Source organism: Seriola dumerili, unplaced genomic scaffold (genome assembly GCF_002260705.1).
Source record: "Seriola dumerili isolate Sdu_G_001 unplaced genomic scaffold, Sdu_1.0 BDQW01000621.1, whole genome shotgun sequence".
NCBI classification, from domain to species: domain Eukaryota; kingdom Metazoa; phylum Chordata; class Actinopteri; order Carangiformes; family Carangidae; genus Seriola; species Seriola dumerili.
Window position 1 is genome coordinate 880,644 of NW_019174876.1, and position 21,047 is coordinate 901,690.

Consider the following 21,047-nt stretch of genomic DNA (forward strand, 5'->3'; position numbering starts at 1 on the left):
ATGACAGATATCGAAGGCCAAATTGAGCTCCAGCTCGAAAACTCAGCGCCCATGCAACAAGCGTTTGGGGGCCGACTTCAAGAGGACATGAGCGGGGAGAGGCAGTCAGACTTCAGGGAGGGTAAATAAAATACCAGCCAACAAGGTCAAAAATGTATCCTGTATGTGTGTCGACTTTCTAACATAAAAGCTAAATTCTGCATACCTTGACGTTAATGATTTAAATTAAAAAAACACATTTTCTACAATCCTTCAAGACACCGCTGCTTGAAATAATTTGGAAATTAACGCTGTTTGTGTTTTAAAATGGTTAAGTTTCCTCCTGATGTTTATAATATATTGCAGAGCTGGATGAGCCGCTGTCGTTGTTGGCTGACGTTGCTCTGGCGCCACTCCGCGGTAAACATGCAGCCTGCAGCTGTGACTGTGAGGCCTGCAGCTGCCTGGAGGTTAGACACATGGCGAGGAGCCTCCAGTCTATGCAGCTGCAGCTCCAGTTCCTCATGAGCAAAGCAGATGACCTACACAACTGCCTTGTGAATGGGTAGGGTTTCTGGTAACTACACAATGCACTGATTTCATCTGGGTTTTTTCTGATTTTCAAGGAAATTCTTCTTTGTGTTCTGGCAGACAGGGTCATTCAGACAGAGACGCTCTTGCTGCTGCGGTACCAAGTTTCCTGTACACCTGTCAGCCTTACTTTAACCACCTGGAATCCACAGCTAGGACCACTGTGTCCCAGCACACCCCTCTGCCTTATGACATCTACACAAGGGTAAATGTTTTTATAGGGATTTTCTCACAACTAGGATGTTGCTGATAGTTCTGGTTTTATGTAGTCGGGTGTTGGAACAGACATTTCAACTACCTTCTACTGAAAAAAATGGTTTATAAAGCCAGATGAGAGGGAGGTCTGCTGGATTTATTTAAATGTCATTTTTCAATGCTCTGCTCCATAAGCTTCCATTAACCTTCATTGTATCAGGGTGGTAACACAATCTGACCTAAGAAAATAAAACCATAACTGTTCAGCTAAACACAACTAGAAGTAAGTGTGAAAATATACATATGTATCATCTACTATGTAGTACTCCAGGTAGCTTCATTCAGTTATATTTTGAATGAAGCTACCTGTGACACACAACTAGCTTCAATACTCATACTGTATGCCTTACTTTGATTGAAAGCAACAGACACATACCCTCTCTCAAAACCTAATGAATGGCACCCTGAGAAGAACTCAGAAATTACACTTTGGTTTAACAAATCATGAAAAAAAACCCTCTTCCGATGCACGTCACATTGCAGACCACAGAGAACATACACTATTACAATGTATGTAAGCACTGTGCACTGTGTTGATGAATTTGGTTGTCTGATATGGTCAACTGCCTCAGAATAATTTAGATCTGTTCCTTATCCAGTTGTTGGAACAAACAGTATCCTAAAGCAGGGCATATCTTTTGCTGAATGAGAAGACCATTTGTGTTCACTGTATGAAATCATCATGGTTTAACCGCTACAATCTGACTCTAACTTCGACAATGTGCGTGTGTGTGCAGCTGCTAGACTTCTCTCAGCAGCTGTGTGACAGGTTGGAGCAGCTGGTGTTAACCTACGCCAGCCACAATCTCCTCTGTTTAGATGAAAGTGAGCCTAACAGGTATACACACACACACACACACACACACACACACACACACACACACTCTTAAACACACACACACTCTGAAACACACACACTCTTAAACACACACATGCAAACACACACACTCTTAAACACACACACACACACAGAGGAACACAGGTTTCTACTAATAACAGTGTGTCCTAATTTGTTAAAAAAAAATTTGTTGTTTTTGTGTTTGGAAAAAATCACTGTTACAGTAGCACAAATGCAACATAACAGACATAAATATATACATTAAATTATTCAATTTCAACAAAACAGTTACTTGTGCCACAGTTTGTTTCATGTAAATGATTTTATTTCCTAATTTCTGTTAAAAATGTTTCATGTAACTAGCAAAAGATTGGCCAAGTAAAGTTTCCGTACAATATCAGGCCATTGCTCTTTTCCTGGAAGCTCAACCTCATGGTTATCCTTTAATAAATGCTTGACAGGTTTCTCTTTCTTGTATAGCCTCCTCAATACTCCCTAGGTGCATCACAGCACAGTCGTGTGATTTCAGTCCTTACAAATTTTGCTTGGTATTTTTATTAGCATAAATTTCCCTAAAATGTTCATTCACCCATTTAAATTGGTATTTTCTGTGACTTTTGCTAGTATAACTAGCACTAAGTTCTCTGCAGGTATCAGTCAGTTTTACTGTCTAATTCTCTCCACTCTTCTGTCTCCATTTCCAGCGTGTCTCACTTCTGCATCGGTCAGAGTCAGCTCAGCCGACTGAGGCTGACAGTGTTCCGCTACTGTAAACCGACACCATACCTGGCCCGGGTCGACACCGGCCTGTACAAACGAATGCGATGGAATGTGGAGAGGCTCCAAGACAAGCAGCAGCAACAGGCAGAAGAAGAGCAGGGTGGAAACAATGAGGAGAGGGAGGCAGAAATAGTTGGAGACACAGAGTAGTGAGTCTGGATGATACAGTTTCTCCACCTACTATTACCTCTGTCAAAGCGCTGATGAGTATCTTTTTTCGAAAAACCCTTCTGCTAATATGACATCACACTCAGTAATTTCTAATTGTCAACTTATTCTCTTACTTTCAAACTCAATCTTACTACAAACTCTTTAACCTTACTGCTGTGTTTTTGTCCCTTTAAGTTACTTCCTGTGCTATGAGGATATTCCCAACATACATGCAGAGGCTGATGGCGGCGGCCAGGGCGTCTCTCATGGTAACATGGCAAGGATATGGTCCATCGGTCAGTGGGTGCAGGTGAACCCAGACCCCGCCACAGAGGACATCTATGACTGGTACACTTATTTACATTTCTTTGTTAATTTCTCTGTAGATGCTTTTACCTTGAGATTTCTCCATGCTCAGGGTCGGGAGTAAAATAGCAGAGAATGATAACTGCTAAATCCTGCAAAAGAAAGGCACTCCTCACATTAAAAAAGTCCATTGCATTCCAGCTGCACCCAGGATCCTCATTAGTATATCTGACACAGCTTCTCTGCATAGGTTGTCTGACTCTATACATTTGTGTGTGTTCATGTTTCAGGATCATATGTGAGGTTCCTCAGGCCAGCTATCAGAGGCTGTTGTTCCTGGGCAGTGATGAGCCGTCTAGCTGCAGTGCTACAGACTACCTGCAGCAGCTGCTGTTGTCACACCAGACAAAAGACTGACGGGAGGCCCTGTAGGAGGAGCGTGTGTGCATTAGTGCACACATGACATCTACCTCTAAAATACACCTGGATATACAGCTCATGGAAAGAGATTGGACCAATTCAGCTAACTTCGGATGTTGGAAGTAAATCCTGAGGATAGTTATTATGAAACAACTGTATGCCCTGTATGTCAAGTTGATGTGAGATTGTAATGTTGAACATCTGGTTTCAAATGCGTCTGGAGGTTGATGTAGAAACACCTGAGCTGAAATCACAAGTACCTCACACAATTATAATACTTAAAACCTTTAACCATAGTTTTATTGCTTTAGTCAGATTATGTAAAAGTAGTTTTATGCTGTATACTGTGATAAGTCTGTTGTAAGTGTAAGGTTTGCTACACTATTTTGTCACTTTATTCTGTTCAGTGTGTTAATGTTGTAAGCTTTAAAGATTTTTATAAGAGTTTGCAAATATTTTATTATTATATTTTAAGTTTTAAGAGTTTAACATTTTTAAGAGCATTTTGTTGTGCTGTAAAGAAGTCCAGAAGCACAATTAAAAAAAACATTTTATTTACATTAAACATTGTATTGAAATAATTACACACAATCACATGTTTCTGTTTTTCAGAAAGTCAAAGACAATAAGGAAAATTGTACATTTTAAAACAAGCTGCCATTATTTGGGCCTCACAAGTGAGAACACCCAATTTACTTAATTTCAACAGGTTCATCAAGCCATTTAAATTAGTACACATAAGCTCCACTTCATTTTCAATAAATTAATATCCAAAATGGGAGATTTAATAACTTTGAGCATGAAATTGTTCACTCAAGAGTTCAGCCTGCTGTGTTCAGTTTGACCTTGTAACCATTCAGTCCATCAATTCTGTTGACTGGACATAAAGAAAGGCATTTAACTTACAACAACGAATAAAATCTACCACTTACAACCAACATCATTCATTCTCTAATTCAATAAAAATCTATATATGACTCTTAAAGGGCTACTATACTTCTAAATCTCTAAAGTACAAAAGTAAAGTGGAGTTTCCCTTCATTACAGTGATCAGTCTTTAAACAATATACACACAAACGCTTACAAAAACACTACACAGACAGGTTTGCGAAAGCACATTTAAAAAGTCCAAATTTGTCAAAAATGCAGTGTGTGTAATGTGTCCCGCCTGGAGGTGCGGACATGCAGCTTCTCATGTACTACACAAACTTTGATAAGAGACTGGACAAAGTTGTGTGCAATGATAAGGGTAATTTTCTTTGCTGGATCCAATAGTGGGAAAGGGGCAAGAAGCTGTCTTAAAAGTCAGTTAAGGTAACAGGACTGGATGCCAAATCTCCTCAGTTTTCACTTCAGCTAAACAATTCAGCCTTCATACGGTTTTAACACTGGAGGACAAGGCAACAAGCCAAGAACTGACTAAATATAAAACAGATTTAAAGGAACAGGAGAGGAAATAAAAGTCCGATCTAAAAGGGGTGTTAGAAAATTTGGCTTTAAAGAATTCCCTAATCTTAGAAACTGACATTACAGTGAATCTCAATATGACTGTCTTAAACGCTGACTGAAAGACAGACAGACAGACACACACATATATACACACACACACAAACACACAACCGTACCGCAACTCATCACAGATTCAACATTAACACAGTTAATACCCAGAATAACCTGATATCCCAGAATTCCCTCCCTTTTAATAATATTCCTCCTCCTCATAAGACAATACAGTGACCCCTGACCTTCACAGCAGTATCGGTTAAAACCCAGAGAAATTATCAAGTCTGTGTATTGTACGTTACCAGACTAGAGGGCCGGTGTAATCACAGACAATCATCTGTCTGTTGTCTGTGACTGAAGTAACGTCATCTAACACGCGAGCATGAGAATCTAAGGAAGACCACACCTATGGAAAAGTTCATGTGCAGCTACAGAACAGTGACGTTGACCATTAGAGATCTTTTTGCAAAAACAAACCTTCAGCAGTATTTAAATGAATCACTAACAAACCTCATTTATCAACACAATCATATGCACATAACTAAAACCTCATTAGCGCCTGACTCCAGTGTTTCAAAGGGAAATGCTTGCATGCCGCACTAACCTTTGGTAAACATGATGATTTCTTTGATCTCAGTTTGCAAATAAATTAGACCAAAGTAAGTTGAGAAAGCAGGCGACAGCAGAGACTTGTAAATAACCAGCCATAGTTTTTAGGCGTCTGTGATCAACATATTAGAATGAATATACCTTACAAGACTTTAGGGATTTCATTAAGTGCAATTTCACAGAAATCTGGGGATCAGTGGTCTTCTTTCATTATTCAGTAGCAAAATATCTCCAGTGTATTCCCAATTTTAAATAGGGTGACAAGGAAACTGTCAGCATGTATGCACAGCTCTGGCTTCAAATAAAGGGGCTACAGGTGAGGAACTTAAATAAAAGCAACCAAATCTATCCATGTATTTTACTTAGATTAATAGTGGCCATTTGGCACCATTGGGGTGAGAGTGGCTACCCATGGCACATAGATTTGGCATAAAGAAAAGTGTCCAGTTGCACCCTGTTAAGTCAGTAGCAGTGATGCATCATGGGATTCTGTCAGTAATCACATGGTTTCAGGTGTGTGGGTTTAAAGGATTGAAATGTAATATTATAGTCTGTAAAGTCTTGTGTTTGCCATGGTGTAGGATATCGTGTGTGAGGTAATAGAGGTGCTGAGTTTCGGTGTGGTGTTGTGTTAAGCTTGTCTTCTTAAATTTCTGTGTGGCTGCGATGAGACGCAGGTTCTTCACTGGCAGCATCAGAGACTTTCTTGCCCTGAACAGAGACTCTTAGGCAGCATTGTAGTTAAATACCTTTATCATTCTGTCTGATATCTTAATTTGGGATATATATATATCAAAACATATATATGATATATATATATATATATATATGTTTTGACATATATTTCAATGAAGCCTAAGAATATGACCAAATATTTAACACTCACTCAGTTTTGTTCCTCAAACTGTAGAGAAGGCTTGAAAACAGTTGGTTAATAAAAAGTAGAAAGACAGAATATAAAATTTCAGTCTGATTCAGTGACTTGACTTACCTTGACCATAACCACGACCTTAATACAGTCTTCAACTTTCTGAATCCTTAAACTGACCATTCTCTTGTCAGCAGGGGGTAGCCTGGGGGTAAGCACTACCTGAGAGTTTTAATTCAGAACAAGAAAGTCCCTTACCTTTTTTGCATCAATTAAACTTCATACATACTTGAAATAAACCGCCAGCTGTTAAACTGTAGCACCGCCAACAATTAGTGTCTGTGTGTTAAATGTGCTTGTTTTTACAGTACATTTAGATCCCTTCAGATTCATCTTGTGGCCCCTTATTGGTTGGGAACCACTGATCTAAAGCACCACAGTTTACGGGTCTGCCTACAGGACTGGGCATTCTATCAATATAAATTATTATGTTTGTGATCCATCATTGATATTTTCCTTACATGTTGTGAACTGTAATACCTAATTTAACACTACAAAAATAATTCTCTGAGGGTTATTTTTCTGAAATACTTTGGAATTACATTTTAAAACAACCCTGCATCATTCAGTACAATGGGACGGACATCTAAGTGATCTAGTTTATCCTCTAACAGATATTGTGATGCAAATCGATGTGAAAGAATTTCTTCTGGTAACTTCAAATTTTTCCCAGCCCAAATATTGTATATAATATCTTGTACAGCTGTTCACAGCTGTTCCACAAGTAAATATTAATTTGCTTTATTGTGTTTAGTAACACCACAGTAAATGTGGGCCACTCTGCATACATGTGTATATTACCCTGTCTTGTTTGTCTCTTCTAATCTTGAATTCCCATGTATGTGTGCACGTATAGACAGCACTTGTGTCACCATCCCTGTGTGAGTGTTGTTAACGTTTAACATTACTGCAGGATCTGCAGATTAAAGTGTGTGAGTTAAATCACGCACTCAGGTCCCTCAGTGATGTGTCTCCAGCTCAACCACTGTCCACTCTCCCTGTGGGGAGCTTCCAGTGGCCTCTGGGGAGAAACTACTGACAGAGGTGACGGTGGCAGAGGGAGGGGTGAGTGGAGGCAGCAGGCTGGGCCACAGGCTGCTCTCCAGGGGGCTGAGTGTGCCTCCTGCACCCCCTGGCATCAGCAGCAGGGAGGAGCAGCCATCTCCATTGAGCAGAAGAGTCTGATTGATCAGCTGCTGGACTATGTCCACTTTCTTCCCCCAATCCAGGTCCAGGGGTGGAGGTCGCTCTGGAGACTCGGGAGGGCAAGGGGAGGAGCTGTCACCATCCTGGGAGGGGCTGCTGGGTGTCTGAGGGGAGTCTTGGTGAGGAGGCGGGATCTCAGTTGAAGATGAAGAGTCTCTATGTTTGTCTTCATCTGACGTCTCCCTTTCACAATCATCGTCAATGTCTTCATTTGACGTCTCTTGCTTGAGCTCTTCATTCTCTTCAGTGTGGTTCAGCTTCTTTGTTCCCTGTTCTTCATCTTCAGCCTCCCCTTCATCACTATTCTCCAGTGCTTCATAGATAGTGCAAAGGCCAGAGGAGGGGGACAACAGCACCGTCTGACCTTTATTAGATTGTTGCAGCTCTTGCTGCCACTGCATGATTTGCTGCCTTTGCTTCAGCTCCTGTTGTTGCTGCTGCAGTTGTTGTTCAAGGTCTCTCCTCTGCTTCAGCTCCTCTTCCTTCTTTGTCATCTCTGCCTCTATTATCTTCCTGTCCTCCTCCTCTTTATTCCTCTTTATTTCTTCTTCCGCTTCCTCCTTCTTCTTCCTCTGCTCCTCCTCCTCCCGCCTCTTCCTCTCCTGCTCTGCCTCCTCCAGTGGTCTGCACTGTTGGTCCCTGCGTTGCTGCAGCTCCAGCAGTTGTCTCTGGTGTTGCTCCAGCCTGAGGAGCTGTGGGCTCAACGCCTGCTGCCCGGGGCTCCTGGGTGGGAGGTCAGCACAGGTCAGCTTCGGTGGGGTAACAGAGGCGCCATGAGGTATGACGATGTCGCAGTAGGTTCTAGGGTATGCTGAGTGATCGCGGCGGTGATGGTGCGGTAGTGCAGTGAAGCCTGTGTGTGAGAGGAAGTGGGAAGGAAGATTACAGTAGCGTGATGTTATAAAAACAGAAGTCACAGGCAGCAGGACAGTGACAGCGGTGCAGTGAGTACAAGCAGAAGAGTGTATAGGGAAGGGGGTGGCCTTCAGAGGCTCATACTTGCTGAGGGAATAGTGAAAGCATTGTGAAGCCAAGCCCAAAGGTCTGCCAGTAGCCTACAGAACCAAACTGGCTGGCAATTATTTGTAGTTTTGTACTTTGAGCAAATGACAGTAAGACATTGTTTGCAAGTTGTGCAGCAGTGACAGATACAGCCTGTATTAGACCAGTATTTGTAGTATTTGTGTAATAACAGTGAACACACCAGTAAATAGTGACCCAAGGTGAAGTGACTGGGGGTGGTGACTGGGGCCAGGGTACGGAAATTTGTGCAGAGAGCATTTGTGCATACTTAAAATGATTGTTTTTCTACATGTATTTTTTTTTTTTTTTTTTTTAAATGACACCCAGAAAGATTTTTGTGTGCGAAAAAAGCAGCCAACTTCCTGTATATGCAAATACTATCAACAATGGTGAGACAAACAACCACAGAAAAGCCTATTGCCAGCTTAAACCGTCATCACCCATGAATGGAGTTTATAGTTAGTCAACCAGTGATACATGCAAAAGCTCTCCATGCATTTATAGACATCCAGCATCACAAGAAAACTGAAATAATAGCTTGGCTTTAGAAGGAATCATGTTGAGGTTAGATATTATTCTAACCTAAGTATATCCAGACCTAGAGCCAAGCTATTTGGCTGACCCTGAACAAACCAATCCAAAGTAATGAGATGAAAGTCTAGTCATTGTGCAACAGTGACATGCATAAGCTCAATTAACTTTAATACATGGCTGTAGAACAGTGCAGCAAGAATGCTAAAACAAAAAACAAAACAAAAAAAAGCCAGTAGAAAAGAGCAACACACCCACAATAGAGTTGAGGGAAATTAAAGTAGCAGCAGAATAAGCAGTGTTGCGTCCTTCTTGATGCTGGACAATGAGATGTCAAACTCCTTTATTGCTTTAGATGCTGCAGTTCGATCCACGGATGAGAAGGTCTTGTGGCATGGATGATCAAGATGATGATGAAGTCACAGCAGATTCATTCCAGTTTTGTAGATGTCAGACCAGTGAAGTCTTTCAGGTTGGGCATGAGTTCCGCTGTTTATCGTATCCAGTTTTCAAACGAAAGGCCATAACTTACACATGAGTGTCTGTGTGAGTGTATGGCAAGAGTGGAGCATTGAATGGCTATGACTGTTGACTTGAGTGTCTGCAATATCATGAGGTGTCTAGAGCCACAGGTAAAAAAAATAAAAAAATAACAGGAACTTTAAATGAAGATCAGTAGTGTTGGATGACCATGAATATGCCTTCCATTCAACTCCAAAGTGCTCATTTCAATAAAACTGTACGGTGAGAGAGTACATCATGGTAAAAATCTAATCTTTATTTAAAGTTTTAAGGTTAATTACTCCAAAAGATGGATAAACACAAGAAAAAGCTTGGGTACAATTTAAAGTGCAAGAAGAGATGGGGAGTGATCGAGGAAAAGGAAGATTACCTGTATTGTAAGGTAGGAGAGCGAAATCAAACATGAATATACAATCAATCAAAACTCATTTTCAATTATCAGCTTTGAGTGAAAAGGATAAATACACATGAAAACATGTTAAACAGTTCATTCCACACTTCTTTTGTTAAGCTTCATTTTTTTTGTTTTCCCTCTTTAAGAGCTGTAAACAGACAAGTCAAATCCATGCCAGTTCAGGGCAACCACATAATTCTGTGTTAAATAAAACAGAAACCAAAACCCAGACACGCTCAGACATTAGGAGTAAATAGTAGCTATTGCACATACAGGAATTGAAGCCATATACTCATAATGGAAATGTTATATCAGAGGGAAGAGCCACTGCTGTCCTCTTTTTTTAATTCTTCCCTTTTTTTTTTTTTTGCTCTCTGTTTTTTTAAGTTTTACTTTGATTACGTCCACCCCCAGAGATTTCAGGACAAACACTTACAACAAGAACTACAACAGTGAGATATTGTTTTGGGGAGGCTAGAACAGGGCCAGAGGGAGACAAGGGATGTTATTTGGGCGGTTAGGGAGATGATGAACTATACATTACCTGCGAAAGAGTTCTCAGTCTTTTCACAGATAGCAGAATAGTAGGGAGGTTGGATGTCATCTGGGTTTTCCTCTGGTTGCTGCAAAGTGTACAGAGTTGATGAAGGGTCTTCCTCTGACCCCGGCGCTTCCTCGTGGACAAGCTCAGCTGACTCTGCTCCCTGCTTCCCACACTCGATGTACTGCTGCTCTGCGAGGCATGGCTGGGTGAGAGGCTGTGGGATGAGACAGGGCTCCTTGGCCTCCTCAGGCAGCTCCTCCAGGGAGAAGATGCCAGGGCTCTTGATGCAGCTCTCCCCTGTGGACTGAGCGTTGGAGTTTGAAGCTGTGGTCATGGTGTCAAAGCCGTAAGACGCCAACGAGGTAGCTGAAGGTGGGGTGGTGTCTTCACCTGCGCCGGCCTCCTCCATCTCAGCCTCCTCTCCCTCTTCCACAGTGGACAGGCAGTGCTGCGCTGAAGGCTGGCTGTCAAAGGTGATGAGACTGACTGCTGGATTCTCCAAAGAATCATCCAACTGAGCTTCTCCCTCTGTGTCACTGGCCTCGTCTTCTGTTACGGAGGATGAGGAAGGGTTGGAAGTGGGGGCAGTTGCAGGGCCTCCAAGGACTTCGTCAGCCGGCAGGGTCTCTGCCTCTGCCTCCTCCTCTCCTTCCCTGTCTCCGCTCTCCAAGTGGATGCCCAGGTCCTGGTAGTCCATGTCATGCTGGGGAGAAAGCAGTGGGACTTGCGCATCTTGAGGCTGGAGCTTCCCGTCTCGATTGTAGTCACCAAGTTCCTCAGGTGTGCTGGTCTCACTGCTCAGGGTGCTTGACAAAGACATTCCTGGGGCAGAGAGGGGAGCTGGGGTCAGGGTCTGCATTGGGGCAGGGCAGGGCTGATCCAAGTACATTTGGGCCTGCAGATTTTGTGGCTCATCTCTGACAGAGGAATGATGGGGGGCTTCTTGGTTTTCATTAACAAAAGGAGCAGAGCCTAGTTCTAGCCAGGCTTGGGCTGGGGTCTGAGTTGGGGTCTCAGAGTCTGCTTGCCAGGGGTCTCCCAAAGGACTTGCTACAGCTGCTCCTGCCATCTGGGAGATGTGCTCAAGAACCTGCTGTGGCTGAAGAGGTTCTGCCCAGTGATCAGCGAAGGGGTTTGGTTGGTCCCACTGAGCAGCTGGGGCAGAGGGCAGCAGAGGAGGGGGAGGAGGGGGCTGGGCCACTCTGTTCAAGTTGTCTAGTCTTTCATCCTCAGCAAAGTCATCCTCATCTGCATTCCCATAGCTTTCCAGGCCACTCTCTGTCACCCCCTCACTAGCCATCTCCACATCCTCATCCTCCTCATCATCATCCACATCATTGTCATGCCTGGGTCTCTGCAGCTCATCTGTCCGCTCTGAGCCCACATCCATGTCACACACACGATCATTGTCATCGTCCTCCTCATCTTCATCCTCATCAAAGTCATTAACTGGTATGTCAGGAACCTTCTCAGAGTCAGGGGAACCTGCTGAGGCACCTTCCATGTCAATGGCTCCTTTGAGGCTACCTTCTCCCAGATCATCCATGCTCTCTGTGCCCTCCATTACACCAGGGGTGCTAAACTCAGACGCACCCTGCTGGCTGCCGCTTACATCTTCAGAGTCCAGCTCAGAAAGCAAGGCGCCACTGGCTCGCCAAGCAGACCCGCCCACTGGTCCAACTGATCCAGGATGGGACTCTTCTGTGGGCTGTGTGGTCCCACTCATTTCAGACATAGAAACCAGCTGGCTTCTCTCCCTCTCCTCTTCATCATCCTCCTCATTTAGATCGGTGGGAGGATCTATCTGAGGGATGTCATTTGCTACTTCTGGGAGGGTTTTAGATGTGGAGGGGGTTTGGTTTGTTAGCAAGTAAACAGGTTCTTCTGATAGGCCTGGAGGGGAGGCCACAGGTGGTAATGTGGGCTCAGCTGGGGCAGGGATCTGCTCCTGCGTTGTTAGTAAAGGAGCACTGATTTCTAGCTGTTCTTGGGGTGGAAATGTTTGTGGTAAAGCTGTCCTGACAGGGCTTTCTGGAGGAGTGGGAGCAGCTGCATGACTTTGCGCAAGCTCTTGAGGTACCACCTCTGGTGGGGTATTCTGTGCCAAGGGTGGGGGAGGGACCTCCTCTGGTGCAGAGGCAGCAAGGAATGATCCTTGTGGTAAGGCCACTGTAGCCTCAGCTTGTGTTTCTGCGAGAATAGCTGCTGCTGTGGCAGCTACTACCACTGCTACTGCTGCACCGGCAGTACTCTGTGCTTCTGTAGCAGGTGTGGTAGCATCTGAAACCCCTGTCTTCTTGATAGCAGTAAAAGGTGGGACAGCCTGAGTGGGTTTGGTTCCACGTTTTGCCTGAGAGGTGCTGCCATTTGCAGGTTTGCTGGCTGGAGAGGCAGGTGGGGTTCGGCCAAGGGGTTGTTTGTTAAGGGCAGGGAACCGAACAGCAGCAACAGGTTTCTTTGTGGGAGGTTTTGCAGGCTGTTGAGTTTTGGACTGTGACACTTTGGGGTCTGTTGCCTTTGCTGTTGCAGACCATTTGGAGGCAGCATTGAGCTTTACAGTGGCCACAGGTTTCGATGGTTCCGTTTTTTTGGGTGCAGCTGATGTTGTAGCTGTTGTAGGTTTCTTAGCCACTGTAGTAGAAGGTGGTCGACTTACATCTGATGCCAAGAGAAAAACAACAAAATTCAATGCTTCCAATCTGAATGTCAAAAAAAATTAATTTTTTGAATCAGTCAATTTCAGCTATGCATTTTTGTGATATTTTCATTTGGACTGTCAACTAACTTCTACCAAAGGCACACTAACAATATTAATTTGTATGTCCAGTGCACAGACTCATAAGGAATCTGACATCATGGATTATCTGTTCATAAATAATTATTTTTACATAGTCATATGGTATTGCTGGGACTAATTTCAACCACTTCATGCTACTTTATTCCAGACATTTAGGTTAATAACCTGAAACTGTCTAACCATAGCCATTAGATGTGTAAATACAATGTAAATACAATCCACTCCTTTAAGAAAAAAAAAAAAAAAAGCATCTGAATACAGCTCTGTGACATGGCTTCAGAAAAGTGTCTCCTGCACAGAACAAGGATCAATTTCTAACCTTTTTTAGCAGCAGCAGTTTTAGGAGGCTGTGCTGCTGTGGTCCTGCCAGTAGAGGGTACTGTAGTAACTCTAGAGGCAGTGGTTTTGGCAACTGCAGTGGTGGAGGACTTGGTTGTAGCTGTGGTGGGCCTAGATGTGGTGGATGCAGGCCGAGCTGTTGAGGGAGCTGTAGCAGGCCTGGAGGCAGAGAAAGAAGGACATGGTCAAGTGGCAAACAAACACTCGAGAACAAAAACGAACACAGCTTAATTTTTTGTTGGCAAAGGTCCAAACATGAAATGTGATGCTGCACCTCTATATGCATTTACACGCATAAATAATTGTCCTGTCCTAATGTAAACCACAAAAGCAATTTCAACAATGGGAACACATTAACAGCACCATCCATCTTTTGCCACATTAATGCCTCCTTCCTTCTCCACTCACTACCAAGATAAAAGGGCAGGCTGTAATGAGAAGGAGGGGAAAAAAAGAAAGATGGAGGTGGAATGGAAAGCTTGAACAAAGAAGAATGACAAAGAAAAGAGGCAATGCAAAGGTAGAGGTGATGACAACTGAGACAATGAAAAGTATCAGGAGCAGAAAGGGCCACAGGGTATTGTGAATGCAAATCTATTCGATACACATGGGCTCATGACTGTCACAGTGAGACAGAGAAAGAGAGGCTCATTTGTCAATGATCAAACCCATCCAAGCCCAAAACCTTTCGCAACAGAATGGCCCTCAACCAAAAACATGATACTTTTACCATAGCCCATCAGGTTCAGGCTGGGTTAGGGCTGGGCAATATAACATTTTCAAATCTTTTCAAGCATGGGGCTGACTCATGATTTTAATTAAAGCTGTCATCAACCTGTTTAGGGTGCAATGAACTTCTGGCAAGCAAAACGTAAAAAAAATTGCACCTGTGCATTGCCCAAATCAGTGGGTGGATGTGCCAATATTTGCTCCAACTGAACAAAGACCAAATGGAGATAATTGTTTTTGGTGCAAAATTAGTATGGCTGAAAGTTGGTGCATATCTCGATTTCCTTTCTTTGAAGCCTAAAAACCAAGTCAGAAATCTTGGTGTTATTGACTCCAATTTACATTTTTCAGCCTATTATCATCATAAAAATATAGCAAGAATTAAAGGATACATAAAAACAAGATCTAATTCACACTTCCAGTAGGTTAGACTAGAATAATCTTTTCTAAGGCTTTCCTTGTTACTTGTCTATAAATCACTTAATGCTTTAGGGCCATCTGTGGCGCCTCCCCAGTGGCTCACCAGTATACAGAATACTACTTATGCTCAATCCTTACCGCAACTGCCATGGGTTCGAGTGCGACCGACGGCCCTTTGCTGCATGTCATCCCCTCTTTATCCCCAACTTTCCTGTCACTGTCACTATCCAAAATCGAGACAAAAAAAAGAAGCAGCTATCTTCTACATTACATTTTTAACTAAAAGTAACCTTTTTGTGCATCGTTATAACTCGATTTTCATGATGCAGTCATTTTACACATTTGCAAGGAGGCAAAATTGAATTAATTTGATTTATTGCACAGCCCAAGATCAAGTGGCATAAATCTACGTCAAATCCCAATCTCATGCCAGCAGTACTGATAGTGATAGTTAGGCTAACAATTACAATGACATGTATAAAATATGTTGCTTCCTGATTGAAAAGTGTTTGGATGTGTGGCCATGTTTCTCTTTGGACACTGATTTTTCCAGATATTTTGTTCTTGCTGCATCATCTGCCCATGTGAGAAACTTGAAAAGATGCAATTTTGTCTACGCTGGAAGAAACAGTGCAGTCAAACAGATTTCCTGACAAATTTGACCTTCTGGTAAATAAAATACAATGTAGATTGTCAGCCAACCTTTTCAAATAATAATAAATTTCTTTGTATTTTTAAGCTACACCACACCTGTAATATAGTTGTGGGCATCTTATGAAACAGAGAAAATACTAATTTGTAATGTTATTCAGTTATGCTTTTCAGGGCCTAACTGAGGGCCACATGGAGGCCTAACAGGCATGTCTTACTCTAAAAACAACAGACCTGCTCTGAACAGCTCAACAGAAACAAGCAGCATAAACTACAGCCACGTTCCAAAACCCTGTTATAGTATTAAATTTGACAATCAGAAAGAGATGTGTATCGAGGTGAGTGAAACGTAACATGGCATTTGTGCATCATACTTGCAGTGCAGTGATATGAAAAGCAGTAACCTACATAAAAATCTGCTTGTGCTATACTGGGCTCTGTGAAATCTCAACACAATGCATTTGCCTTGTCAGGCTCCAAGAATTTGACATAGTCTGTGCTGCAATGCACTGCTGCACTGGCTAACCTACAAACAAATGTCTGTGAAATGAGCGATTCGTCAGCCGCAGGCAGAACTAGTCCTCATTTCTACACTTGATCCCTTGTGATCAAAAACAATGCAAAACCTCACCAATGTAAATAATTTGACATCTGTTTTTAATCAGACAGATTGACTTGAACAACAAGAGCTGAATAATAACATGTAATTGCCTTAAGGAACTGTGTAACCCCATCACCAATTACAGTAATCTCCATTATGTCTTCTTTTAGTTCTTGGTCTGCCGATTTGGTCAGTGATGTAGACATGAACTGACAAACACACGCTGACTTTGATGGCTTTCAGTGGAGTAGCATGCCAGCACACAGATGCCGCTCCCACATTACATTAACCATTACAATGACCATTTGTTTCCCTGAGATCACAACCACTGCACAGACAAGGACTCATAGCTATGGGACAGTGTAATTGGCTGTCATCAAAAGATTTGGGTTGCAATGTGAAGTGCAGCTAATTAAGGTCATTTTTCTAACCCTATATGTGAGCAAAATCTGAATTGACATGACCACTCAAGTATAAGAATCAAGGTGGACAGCACTGAGTGAAAGGCTTCCTCTGAAGGGAGAGAGGGAAGGTGAAATGAGGAGAAGAGTAAAGGGGAATAAAGAGGGTAAGGGGAGGTCGCAGACACAATATAACCGCAAAAACACCCAACCCCTCCCTCCATTGTTTTACGATGAGTCATAACTCATAAAAGGTTTGATCAAGAGGGGACGACACACAGACGAATAGACAGACCCACTAATGCCTGTACTCCACACACTGTCTGTGGGTGTTGGCTGGTGGTTCTGTTGTTGGTGTATCAGTATGGATTACATTTCGTGCCAACGGAGGGTTGAAATCAATACAAATCAACGGTCCAAAGAGAGGATGAGAGGCACAACACACCCATCTGAAGGATTTTAAGGGCAAAGGTCAGCACAGAGACACTGTTACACATTATGGGCTTTCTATGTTTTAATTTAGAATCAATATTCACAAATGTTCACAACAGATGCAAAAACACACTAATGGCATGAACATACTGAGCAGCTGCGACATCTGTTTGGCCAAAAATCAAAGTGTAAACATGAGGAAAGTTTTGGTGAAGCCACACCTACACCATCCATTCATCCATGAATCTCTCTTTCCTCTTCTTCCTTCTAAAAAAAAAAAGAAAGAAAAAAAAAAAAAATTGCTTGGAGGCTAGACTCCTTTGCATACTCACTTGTGGATTCAATTATTCTGTTTTAATCAAGCCAAAGAGAAAGAAGTTGGTTTGGCCAGGGTGTACACTTTATCCCTGTTGCAGTAAGCTCATCCTACAAATAAAATGCAGTTTAAGTACAAATTCTTCTGTTCTCGCCCTTTCTCCCCTCATCACTTCAAGAGCCCCCTCCGAGACAACAAATGGAAATAAAGCACCCTAACAATACCTTGTTTGGCTTGTAGGCTGTCCAAACCCAGCTGCTTTACTCCCTCCGGAGAGGAGCACACATTCCTAGGGTTGTGTAGGCCTACACTTATCTCCTTGACAATAAAGAGTGGAGCCCTGAATCAGCTCAGTGGAGAATTTAGATGAAGTGTTGCAGCCCAGCAATAGCTGGGCAGACAGCACTGGCTCTTATGAGGCCCTAGGCACCCACTGTCACTGTGATAGATGCCATGGGTCTTTTCCGTTAGGCCAGTAATCCTGCTCCCTGCCAAGACTGTCGGGGAGAAGTGACACAGTTTTATCTCCAATAGAACAACACAGAAGAAATCAGGAGACGAGACAGTGGGAGAAACAAAGTGATGGGCTAAAAGTGAGAATAAAGTGTGTTGCACAAAGCCAAGCTATTCTTGTATTTGGTTTAATTTTGATAAATTCTCCATTACAGCAGTCAGTTTTCTGAATGAGGATTAATACTGTATCAGAGAGACAAAAGTACTATGCCCCTGCAATTCTGTGCATTCCCAATTGCGACTCTGAATATTAATCATTAATCTACAGATTGCTCAGCAACATGAAGGTATGCTACATCATTGTCCATCTCATGTTACACAACTTCACTCTGAATTTTCCAGTATCTGTGTGCAGCTAAATGATGAATGAGTTAGAATGGTAGATTGGACGTTAGGCTGTAAGGAGGGCTTGAGGAGATCCTGGACAAATGCCCAGCACTGTACATGCACAGACGGCAGAAAAGAGGGATGAGGGGCAAGAGAAGGGAGACTGAGAGAGGGGGTGGGGTGGGCAAAGACTGATTACTCAGTCAGTGCAAGGACACCATAACTCATCATTGGAGGAGAGCAGAGCAAAGCAGGTGCCAGATTTTACAACATTTGGCTTCGACTCTAGTTCTCAAGGGTTCTCATCGACCACTGGGACAGAGACATCCTCCTGTCATGCAGATTAATTGTCCATCTTCACGTTACACATTCTAACTAACGCACAGAAATGGCAACAAAGCTGAAACAGCCTTGCCTCATAACTGTGCACCATCATATCCTATGAAATCTTATTGTCATCTTGCCTAAGCACAAATCCTATTTCTAGGGGCTCACAGATGAACCCATCGCCAAATCTCATTTGCCCTTCTTGAATGAGGCTCATTTTTTAAAACCCAATACGTTTTCATTTCTCCCTCTGGACCAGTTAACATCAATACTTCATGAGAGGGGCTGGACTTTCCATTGGACACAGGCAGTGTGTGCCACTACAACAACAACATGCTTGTTGAGCATGATGACCTTACAATAGGCTTTACTGTCTATGCTGTTTGCCACAACAAGTTTACTTGAACAATGTTTACCTGCAGATACTTGAAAATGTTGCAGTTTGAGCCACCATGCTGCTGTTGTCTCAGCAACATGAGAAACAATGGCGTGGCTGGAATTACAAAGAAATGGCTACAAAATTACAAGGAAGAAGTGATAGACCTATTGTGCTGCAACTAAATAATCTCCTTGGGTAGTTTGCCAAATCCTTTAACACCATTCAGTTCTGTTGGATGTGCTGCTATGGAAGGTTAGTGCCATTGTGTTAAGTGTCACGACTAATGCAAGTCACTGCTTGAGCTGAGAGATCCGTTTGTGTTAGTGTCCCACTCTGCCAGAGAGCCAGCAAGAACACCAATACTGACTGAAATGCACACCACCGATACGGTTGCTACACAAAGGATTCGAGACGCTGCTGACTTTGCCATCACACACAGGTGGCACGAAATGCAACATGCGTTGTCTGTCACAAGGGCACACACCTGCTGCTGTTCTCCTGTTGTGCTGCCCATGTCTCAAGCTGAGAGAGGCAAGTGTCTAATGTCACGTCCTGGTGAACGAGCCGGGAACAGTCACATAAGGATGATGTGCTACTGTAATCAGACTCCTACACTTCAATGCCTCATCTGATTAATTCAGGATGAGGTTCTTGACACACACACACACACACACGACAACATTAAGAGCAACTACTCTGAGTCTGACCTATATAATTCCAGTCTACATAGTGCCACATTGTTAAGTACTATATAAAAGTGATCATTGGTCATTGTTCTTAAAACCATGGACATCACTTTCAAGAGGATTGTGATAGCTGTCTCGGCGCTGAATTGATCAATGTATCAAGTCATCTGTCACACAAAAATACCTTGGAGTCCAGGAACCTGTCGCAGCCATTTTAATTTGTAACCATTTCCTAACATTTTATAGACTAAACGATAAATTGATTAATAGATAGCTGAATTAATTGTTATATTAAACTGATCATGAAAGTAATTGTTTCCGCAGTAATTAAAAAAACAACAACCAAAAAAAAACAGCTTTGTCGGCTGTGTAAAATAGGAAATTGGAGAATCTATAAATCAACAATAAAAATAGAGCTGAGGTGTAGAAATTACACACAAAGAGGCATTTATTTTATTTCTTGTAGAAAAGAAACAATTCAATGACCCTCTTCTGCTTCAGAAAAGAGAGTGATGCAGCACATTTTTCCTTTATTTAATAATAGAACATTAAGAGGGAAGACGAGTGGAGGCAGAATCTAATCAGGCCTTTTAGTACAGAACAAAACATCCTGTGGAAAGATGTTGGATTGGTGAATTATGTACCTGACTCTAAATTTCAGAGACTGATCGCTTCATTTCCACAAATGAGTATCTCAGTAATCAAGTTCAAGTTGCGATTACATAATTTGACAAACATCTGAAGAAAAAGGGTTTGTAGCTATAGCTTTGGCCTTCAGCTAATAATTATGTTTGGCAACTGGTTATAGAAGCCTGAATTTAATCAGGATATCTTAAATTTCTGTCAAGTAAAAATGTCTTTAACAAAAGCGTTCTCGTTGAAATGGCAGTAAATAACAATCTCAACAACAATCTCAACCATGAAATTCTACAACGGTTAAATGATCACTTGAGAGCACCACTTCGAGCAAGTCTAGTCCAACTACATCACTCCATGTCCAAACCACTGGTCCAGTATGAGAGGGATTATGAGCCAAGTCAATAGCTCTCTGCCCTGGGGAGGTGGGGCTGGTTGCTGCCAGGGGGTCCGTTTGGGACAAAGCGGTAGTTCTTCAGTATCACCGACTCTGTTAAGGCCCTCTGTCTCAGGTTATTTCTGCTAACATGACTCACACTTGAAGTGAAATTTGACTCAATAACAGCCCAAAGACCACAATGGACATCATTCTCCGTTGCTCCCTTTCAGGACATCAAGATAAACAGTCAGTCTCATCAAGTTTGTAAGGGGATTAAAAGTTCAGATCTCAGAGACAGAAACACAATGAGAGAGAGAGAGAAGGGCATTACACACAGTGCCATTAGGCCTGTAAACTTTTCAGCACCTGTTGCCCCTTTGCGATAGGCATGCATACCTTGTGGTCTTTGAAACAGCAGCACTCCCGGCTTTTGTTGTAGTCGAAGTGCTGGTTTTTGGGGCAGTGGACACCACTGGTCTGCTGGTAGTAGCTGCAAAAAAAGAGAAGATGATACGACTGATGAGATTGTATAGAA

The 21,047-nt window shown here is 42.6% G+C and overlaps 2 protein-coding genes across 2 annotated transcripts in view; one reads left to right on the forward strand and one right to left on the reverse strand.

The window, feature by feature from the left end:
* cunh19orf67 (chromosome unknown C19orf67 homolog) lies at positions 1–3,316 on the forward strand. Its single transcript, XM_022764992.1, has 7 exons — positions 1–121; positions 346–544; positions 631–775; positions 1,563–1,663; positions 2,368–2,592; positions 2,789–2,941; positions 3,190–3,316. Exons 1-7 carry the CDS (start codon positions 1–3, stop codon positions 3,314–3,316), a joined length of 1,071 nt encoding a protein of 356 aa, XP_022620713.1.
* A 4,002-nt stretch (positions 3,317–7,318) lies between these two features.
* LOC111236309 (mucin-5AC-like) overlaps positions 7,319–21,047 on the reverse strand; it is a 30,053-nt gene continuing 16,324 nt past the window's right edge. Inside the window, exons 3-7 of the mRNA XM_022764993.1 lie at positions 20,909–21,002; positions 13,696–13,874; positions 10,580–13,237; positions 8,177–8,418; positions 7,319–8,002 (exon numbers count right to left, since the gene is read on the reverse strand). Coding sequence (XP_022620714.1) covers positions 7,319–8,002; positions 8,177–8,418; positions 10,580–13,237; positions 13,696–13,874; positions 20,909–21,002 — 3,857 coding nt within the window. The remainder of the gene's footprint in view (positions 8,003–8,176; positions 8,419–10,579; positions 13,238–13,695; positions 13,875–20,908; positions 21,003–21,047) is intronic.

What these genes read in the sequence shown, in the direction of transcription:
- cunh19orf67 (XM_022764992.1), top strand. Translation starts at nt 1, where the DNA reads ATGACAGATATCGAAGGCCAAATTGAGCTCCAGCTCGAAAACTCAGCG. An exon ending in GCAGTCAGACTTCAGGGAGG is followed by an intron (nt 122 to 345) that starts GTAAATAAAATA and finishes AATATATTGCAG; the next exon opens with AGCTGGATGAGCCGCTGTCG. An exon ending in CTTATGACATCTACACAAGG is followed by an intron (nt 776 to 1,562) that starts GTAAATGTTTTT and finishes GTGTGTGTGCAG; the next exon opens with CTGCTAGACTTCTCTCAGCA.